The 8,580-nt window shown below is 47.9% G+C and overlaps 2 protein-coding genes across 3 annotated transcripts; one reads left to right on the top strand and one right to left on the bottom strand.

Annotated features, from left to right (window-relative positions):
* Positions 1–613: 613 nt before the first annotated feature.
* LOC124648946 (ABSCISIC ACID-INSENSITIVE 5-like protein 2) lies at positions 614–4,658 on the top strand. 2 transcript variants are annotated; one of them, XM_047188626.1, is made up of 4 exons: positions 614–869; positions 994–2,003; positions 2,251–2,322; positions 4,290–4,658. In XM_047188626.1, exons 2-4 carry the CDS (start codon positions 1,155–1,157, stop codon positions 4,368–4,370), a joined length of 1,002 nt encoding a protein of 333 aa, XP_047044582.1. In that variant the 5' UTR covers positions 614–869; positions 994–1,154; the 3' UTR covers positions 4,371–4,658. The 2 variants fall into 2 exon arrangements, with proteins under 2 accessions (XP_047044582.1, XP_047044581.1); XM_047188625.1 differs by having other exon boundaries at positions 991–2,003.
* A 686-nt stretch (positions 4,659–5,344) lies between these two features.
* On the bottom strand, positions 5,345–8,196 carry LOC124648945 (histone H3-like). The gene is made up of 7 exons (XM_047188624.1): positions 8,109–8,196; positions 7,984–8,012; positions 7,850–7,889; positions 7,400–7,527; positions 7,244–7,318; positions 5,955–6,030; positions 5,345–5,394 (listed from the first exon to the last, which is right to left on the bottom strand). The coding sequence occupies exons 1-7, from the start codon at positions 8,194–8,196 to the stop codon at positions 5,345–5,347; spliced, it is 486 nt and encodes a 161-aa protein (XP_047044580.1).
* Positions 8,197–8,580: the final 384 nt, after the last annotated feature.

The following is an 8,580-nucleotide window of genomic DNA, read 5'->3' as shown; positions in this document are numbered from 1 at the left end:
AGGGTCGTTGTTACCTCACCGACGACCCCAAGAAAGCCTAACAACACCGTCCATGATGAACGATAGGACACCACACTGCCAGGTCCCTCGAGCGAAGTCGAGTTGCTGACTGGATATGATGAAAACTTATTCCATAGAGACCATAGCCACCACCAAAATAACGTCACATGCTAGATGACCAAACCCTAACCTATCTACACACCACAAACGTGACACTGGGGTACCATCCCATCCCACCGTGGAGGAAATAGGAACCCTTGGTCTCGCCGGCGGAGAGAACGGTCCTCTTCCCTTTCACCTGCCTCAAGAGAAAACATAGAAGCGGACCCGAAAACTAAATTCTTTTACTACCTCTATCTATAAAAGTATGTCGCAAATTGATCTAAATATGAATGTATCTATACACTTATACATCCGAATTTAGACAAATCTTCCACATCCTTTTACGGACGGAGGGAGTAGAAAGGATCACATTTTTGTTGGAAGCTCAAAGTGGAAACCGACACGGCCCTCAGTCCGGCACTCCTATCCATTTGGCCCATCTCTTCAGAGTGGGCCCATTCCCCCGTTGCCCACGGTTTCGCATCAGAACCCGCAGCAGTTTCTTTCTTCTCCTCCAGTCCCACTTCCACCATGGCTGCCTCTGCCTCTCCCGAGAACTCCACCGTCGCCCCCTCCTCCTCCCTCCCTCCCCAATGGTAGGTGCCAGCAGCTCGAGCCACGACTGACCGCGCGGGGCCTCGATCCAGCGCAAGGCGCGCGGAACTCCCGGGCGCGAGGTTCCAGCTGCAAGGTTGGAGCGGCGGAGATCCGGCCGCCGGACGACCCTCGAATCCGCTGGTTACCGTCGTGTCCAGAGATAATTCGAGGTTCGATTACATTCCCTGCCCGTTCTTCTTCTTCGCCCTTGTAATTCTCATCCAAGTAGTAGTGTTTTGTACGGAACAACTGTGCGATTCAAGCTGATGCAACCCTGCTGTCTATCTATAGCAGGTTCAATTCGCTGGTGCGTGCTGTGTTACGGTCTCGTGGATCTGTGTTTCGGTGATCTCCGTGCCAAGGCTCTGCCGCGGGAAAGGAGGCTGCTTTGGGCCCGAGGTCTTTGTGGGGGTGGAATCCCCATAGGGGCGACCAGTTCAAGAGAGCGCCTGTTCATGATTCAGGCAATGGCGTCGCATTCGCAGTCGCAGGCTGGAGGCGGTGGCTACGCTGGCCCGTCGGGCAGGCAGCCGCAGGGCCTGGCCAGGCAAGGATCCTTGTACAGCCTCACCCTCGACGAGGTGCAGAACCAGCTGACAGAGCCCTTGCTCAGTATGAACCTTGATGAGCTGCTCAAGAGCGTGTTTCCTGATGGCGTGGACCCTGATGGTGCCGTCGCTGGCCAGTCTGAGCCGCCCTTGGGCCTGCATCGCCAGGGGAGCATCACGATGCCTCCGGAGCTCAGCAAGAAGACTGTTGATGAGGTGTGGAAGGGCATCCTGGATTCGCCCAAGAAAAAAAGCGGCGAGGAGGGTGGTTGGCGCAGGCGGGAGAGGCAGCTTACGCTTGGGGAGATGACACTCGAGGATTTCCTGCTGAAAGCTGGGGTCGTCACAGAAGGGTGTTTGAAGGATTCGAGTGACTTCCCACCCAACATGGATGCAGCTGGGAGCAGTGTAATCGCGGCTGCTGCGCCCAGTTCGAGCTCGACACCACAGGCACAGTGGTTACAGCAGTACCAGCAGCAAGCTTTGGAGCCTCCACATCCAAGCATGGCAGGTTCTTTCATGGCAACTCAGTTGGCCCCTCAGCCACTGGCTGTCGCTACAGGAGCTATCTTGGAATCGATTTACTCGGATGGCCAGATCACTTCACCCATGCTCAGTGCACTTTCAGATCCCCAAACACCTGGGCGCAAACGTGGTGCCTCCTCAGGGGGTGTACCTGATAAGGTTGTAGAAAGAAGGCGGAAGAGAATGATAAAAAACAGGGAATCGGCTGCGCGGTCAAGAGCGAGGAAGCAGGTCTACTTCTATTGTCCTGCCTACTTCTGATCTCCTATGTATTGAGTTTTGTTTTGCTATATTTCTGATTGCAACATCAAAGCGTAATGAAAAATTATCCTCGGATATATTGATTTCGGTATATCTCTTGCATAGTTTAGCCTAAGACTGCAACCATATTATTAGGTTCTATGGCACTGTAGTGGTGTGTTGTTCTTCTTCTACGTCATTCTAATGCATTAATAACCAAATGCATTCTGCTTGGCAGGCTTACACTAATGAGCTTGAAAACAAGGTATCTCATCTAGAAGAGGAGAACGAGAGGCTAAAGAGGCAGAAGGTACCTTATTTCCTATTATCATAATACTGTTACCTTCCCCCTTCTTTTTGGGGGAGGATATTTAAAACTAGGTTATTCCACTATGCATTGCAGTGAACTGTAGGTACTTTTAACACTGTTCTTGTTCAGATAGTCAAACTAATTTTTGTGTCAAGAAAGAAGAGTCTCAAAGCTACTTTTCTTGGTTACTGATCTAATCTAACTAAGTTTTGGGATTTAAATAAAGATTATGCCTAGTTTTCTTTTGAAAGGCGAAACATACCAGGTCATGCTATAATGTATGTAAGTATATGCAAGTTTGAGCCCACAAAATTTGGCTAGATTGTGTTAGCATGAACATAATAATTGTTGGAAACATGATCAGCTGTATATTCGACATTCAGAGGGAACTCTTATGGAGTTCTTCAGAATGTTATTCAGCCCTGATTTGCTGACTTGTCTCACTGCATTAACTTGGCCGCTAGGTTTCAATGTTTTAAAATGTTAATTATCATCATTTCACCAGCATTTTAATGTTTGACAGGGTGTTCTATATGTTGCATACATCTCAACATATGGATTAAAATTACTAGAGATCAATGCATTAGTGCGATTAAAATCTTATAACCCAAAGCATATAACTGTTAGAGCATCTCCAACAGGCGCGCTATATCGCGGCGCGCTAAAACCAAGAATCCGCGCGCGGTAAACAGATATGGCGCGCTGTGCCGTTTTTTCCTCCGCCGGGCGCGGCAAAATACAGCGCGTGCGCGCGCAGGAAAAATGGTCCTCCGCCAGGCGCTGCAAAATACAGCGCGCGCGGGCGCGGAAAACAGATTTCTAGTCTATTTTGCATTCACAATTCATGAAAGAAAATACAGCGCGCGCGGGCGCGGTTGCCGGACGGAGGCGTCGGCTGGGTCGGCGGAGGAGGAGGAGGAGAAGGCGCCTGGTTCGGCGCCGGAGGAGGAGGCTGTCGGCGGGGGACGGGCGCCTTCGCTTTCTTCGGTGGCGCGACGGCGGCGGGGCCGGCGTGAGGCCGTTTCGTTGACGGCGCCTTCCTCCTCGGCGCGGGCCGCGCGTTGCCGGTGCCTGCGCGGCCATCTGCGCCGCGGCAGCGCCTGCGTGTAGTGCCCCGCGCGGCGGGACGAACGGCGCCGCGCGCGGCAGCTCGTTGGGTTCCCGGCGTCGGCGCCGCCGCTAGGGTTTGGCGCTGGCGCGAGCGGAAGTGGCGGCGGCGGCGGAGGGTGTGACGAGTAGGGAGGGTCGGCGGGTTGCCGGAGGGGTCGTCCATCGTCGGGATCGCCGGCGGCGCGCGGAGACGACGGATTGGGCTCGGGGCAGCGACGCGGGAGGAAGTTTCAGCGCGGGGATTTTCGCGGTTGGACGAGCGATGCCGCGCGCGCGTAGCCGACGCGCCATGGATATGCCGCTCCGGATTGTGCAAAGCGCCGCGCGCCCTAAAAATTTTACAGCACCGCGCCGTTTACCGCGCCTGCTGGAGCGCCTGATTCTGTCCCGCGCGCGCTATATCGGACGTTTTTATGCCGCGCGGCCTATATAGCGCGCCTGTTGGAGATGCTCTTAGAAATCAACACATTAGTTATTAGTACTCATTAAATCGTAATTACCTGTCAAGTCACAGGACACCTATGCTTGTGTTTCTTTATTTTGTTCATTTGATCCTTCAAATGGTGATGCTCATTTATCTATTGAACATATCATATTATTACTTGGAGATGATGCTGATTATATTAATTATATGTAGCAAATGTTCGTAAACATATCCCTCCATGTAAATTTGTTCTTTGATGCCATGATCTTACAGTCCTAGTTGAAATTATGATGCTCCGTACCTTGTGGCTATGCATAATTCTTAGCCTTACTCTTTGCAATCCACTAGCTTACGGTGTAGTGGTGTTCATGTATGTCTGATGTGTCTAATGATACTTACTGTTTTTATTTTTCAAATTTCACAAAATTTTCAGGAGTTGGACATGCTAATGATCTCCGCGCCACCCCCAGAACCGAAGTATCGGCTCCGAAGAACAAGTTCCTCCCCCGTTTGACAGCGATGGCGATGACGATGTTCATAGTAATTTTTGTAGATTACACCGCATATATATTCCCCGTGCTCGCGGTAGAAACAGCTGGTATGGTAGCTTGAGGTTCTAGCTTGTCGCAGCCCAATGGTTCACAGTTTGTAGGTCAGTAGCAGCCCTAGGCCCCTAGCATGTCCGAGATGATCTCTTCCGAGGCTTTGTCAGTTTGTAAATCTGCCAGGCACATGTTTAATTTTATACCGGAGCTTCTTCCTTGTACATGATAAAGTTAAAATACTTGTCTCTTGTTCATCATGATCATGTATGTTGCCGTGGCCATATAAAGTTAAAATCCACTAACTTGATGAACAGCTCCGTTTCATCAAACATATTTTGGCTGAGAAATTGACAGCCAATTCATACAGAGGTTGTGATCGTATGGAAGAATGGTGTGGACCATCATTGTTGCATCTATGGAAGAATGGTGTGCCTGGGGCGATACAAGTGCCTGTCATTGTGAACTTTGAACTGCATCAGATCCTGGGTTGGGATTAGAACTGAGAGGATGTGTGGAGCACCAGCCTAAATTCCTTATCACAAAAATTCATGCTGATCCCATGCTGTTCATCGAGACTATTTTTAGAATTCACTGTCTTCCCTTCCGAGGAATCTTGGGTTCAGAACTTTTTAGACACTGGTTGAAATAATAAAATAAATAGCATGCTTTGCTCGTTCTCCATGGCCGAGAGAAATAATAAGATTTATGGTTTCAAATGTCTGTACACACATTTCTGATTTTCTCCTCGTCCTGTTGCTCCACTAGTAGCTTGAAAATCCACAACGAGCTAACTAAAATGACTACGACAATCCCAGCGCAGAGGCTGAAAGGTCAAATGACTACGACAATCCCAGCGCAGAGGCTGAAAGGTCAAATGACTACGACATGCTAACTAAATGAAGAAACAGCTACAATACTTCCTAACAATGATGTTATTCCGGTATCACCACCTTCTTCCCCCGATGCGCCTAGCGAGATAGATGTCCTTTTGCACTGTAGAAGCAAAAAAAAAGTCAGATGAATGTGAACATGCTAAACATTTATTTTCTTCATAAAATAGTCACTTTTATTCAGGAGCTTCCTTCTTAAGATATATAGAATCAAAGCTGGTTGAAAACATGGATTATTTGTTATGATACAACAATAACAATGATAAAATGATTCTAGTGTGTTTGTTAATAAAAACATATTTTACAAGTAAAAAATATGATCTGGTGCTTGTTTGTATCCTCAAGATAAGAAATAAACAGCCTGAATTTCTTGCTATAGTAACCAGATTTGGTATCTAAACATGCAGCTTGAGAAAATTTAGGATCAATTTTAACACATTCATTGAGAACAAAAGATAAGAGGACCTGCTAAAGTCTGATAATTGTAGGTCTTGGTATCATTAATCACTACAATTTTTGCAACTTCAAATAACATCAAAACTAGATATCACATAAAATAAAAGCAAAGATGACCCTGTAATTGAAATGCTTTTACAACTCTAGCATGTTTCCTGTTGCATAATACTGTAAAAGAAAAGAAGTGTCCGTTCGGTGCCAACTTACTGATGGTAACACGCTTTGCATGGATGGCGCAGAGATTTGCCCTTTCAAATAAGTCTACCAAGTGATACTCTGCAGCCTGCAGAGGGAAAGGAAAAGAAAATCATGTGTGAATTCAAAGCAAACAGGATGGTAATTGAACGTACAATTACAACATTAACTCTTCATAGGTCAAACGGAATCTAGTCAACTTTATGCCATTTTTGCTGGTTATGCAGAAGAATGCATTCTGGCAAGAGGCGATTAAAGTAAGTCTTCCGTGCAATAACAATCTTGTATAATAAGGACCTAAACTATACAAAAGTACTTGTGCTGTTCTACTGGATACATATATTCGGCCACAAAACCATCACATGGCAACATTCAATTCTCTGGACTGCACAATCCAATTTAAGGTACCTAAGTCTTCCTTCACCTCACAATTACACCCTTATTCTATAAGCAAAATGGAATCTAAACAATAGTTCAGTTTTGCATACCTGGCATGCAAGACAGAGTGTATATCTTAGACCAAACAATTGAAACGTGAAGGAATCTAAACAATTTAAGGTACTGCTGATCAATCCAATTTAAGGTACCTAAGTCTTCCTTCACCTCACAATTACACCCTTATTCTATAAGCAAAATGGAATCTAAACAATAGTTCAGTTTTGCATACCTGGCATGCAAGACAGAGTGTATATCTTAGACCAAACAATTGAAACGTGAAGGAATCTAAACAATTTAAGGTACCGCTGATCACTACGTCTTCCTTCACCTCTCAATTACACCCTTATTCTATAAGAAAAATGGGCAATAAACTTGTATGGTTCTAGAGTACTTGTTTTGTTGTACTGGATACATATTTCGCCTCATAACCATCGCATAAAAAACACTCAATTTTCTGGATTGCAGAATCCCCTTCCTGATTCAAAATTTAAGGTACCGCTGATCACTACACATCTTCCTTCACCTCTCAATTACACCCTTATTCTATAAGCAAAATGGAATCTAAGCAATAGTTCAGTTTTGCATGCCTGACATGCAAGACACAGTGTATATCTTAGACCAAACAACCAGACACACTCGAGCATGCTACTAGAAACAAAAGCTAAACCCAGAGAATTCTCTCCTTTTTGCATTAGCGCGGATAAATATGTATATAAATAGAGTTAAACACCAGAGCATTCAGAATCTATGAATTTTACAATTCATGGTGGCATCTTTTTAAGTTAACGAGCGAGCATTATAGTCCTGCAAGCAAAGCATGAGGTGTAATATAATACTAGTACATGACAGGTTTCAGCATTGACCTCTTGCAACGCAAGGAGCGCCTGAGGAGTCCAGCGGGTGACTTCGAGTGACGCGTCCCGAGTGAGCTCCCTAACCTGCAAGCAAGAAAAAGCTTCCATCACACTTTGCACTCTAAATCGTTGACAGGCCGGGAGTTGGCAGAGGCAGGCACCCACCAGACGGACGAAGGGCGCGAAGGGGATGAGCAGCTCGGTGGACTTCTGGTACCTCCTGATCTCCCGCAGCGCGACGGTGCCTGGCTTGAATCGGTGCGGCTTCTTCACCCTCGGTTGCGCAGGCGCCCCTGCTTGTCCAAGAACATAGACGTGCCAGAGTCAGTTCCAAACCCAGATAACAACTGCCGGGGAGGGGACCCCTTGAAAATCAAATCTGTCGCTACAAGATTTGTAGAGACTAAAAACTGGACGAGGGTAGGGAACGGAGAACTGTCGATCCACCCCCGTAGGAGCAGGGAACGGGAGGGGGCATAAAAGTTACAGCTTCAGTGGCAATCCCACCGAATCGTGGCAGTAAAGAAAGGGGAATCATCGGAAATAACCCAAGAAATCGGCCTAGATCCGTAAACGCGTGCAGGGAAACCAGAGGACCGCACAAGGACACCTCACCTGGAGCCGTCGCTGCGGCCGCCCTCCGCCCACCTCGCCTCTGCATTCCGTCGAACAGGGTAAGTCAGTCAGACGAAAGAAAAGATACAAAACGAATCGAAGCAACCCGGGTAGAGATAGGCAGGATCACGCACCGGTGTCGCCGACGTGCTCGGGCCGGCGCCTGCAAAAGGAGAGGAAGAGGTTAGGAATCACGTCACGCCGGCAAGGCGACGGCATTGGGTGGAAGGGCGCGCGGGAGGGGCTCGCGCGTGCTCACCTGTGTCCTGCTCGGCCGCCGTCCACTGGAGCTTCTTCTTCGGATGCTGCTTCGTGTTCCTCGCGGCCGGGTGCTTCGTGCGAGCCATCGCGGCGGGGCTGGCGGGCGGGCTTTCGACGGCGGCGAGGAAGAAGGCTTGTCTTTTTTTTTCTTGGAACGAGACCCTGAGATTGTCGCACGTTGTGGAGTGGAGGCGCTTTATGGGCTGTGGAAGTAACGGCTACTAGGGCGAGTCGAACGTTGGGCTAGTGGGCCCGGTTGGCAGTGGGAGGTAGGTGGCAGAGGAGCGGTTCGGGAAGGGTTCTGGACTCTGGAGTGGAACTTGCCAAATTGGTTCATTCATATCTAAGTTACCGTTGGAACAGTGCATGTCACCAGAGATCTTCATGGTATACGGTTCTGGCATGGCAAAAAAATACATTAATACGTATACGAATGTTCCCTAAGCTCGATGGAATAGAATTTGGCCCCA

Source organism: Lolium rigidum, chromosome 4 (genome assembly GCF_022539505.1).
Source record: "Lolium rigidum isolate FL_2022 chromosome 4, APGP_CSIRO_Lrig_0.1, whole genome shotgun sequence".
NCBI lineage: Eukaryota > Viridiplantae > Streptophyta > Magnoliopsida > Poales > Poaceae > Lolium > Lolium rigidum.
The sequence above is the reverse complement of the archived record's forward strand: the minus strand, read 5'-3'. Positions and strand labels throughout refer to the sequence as shown.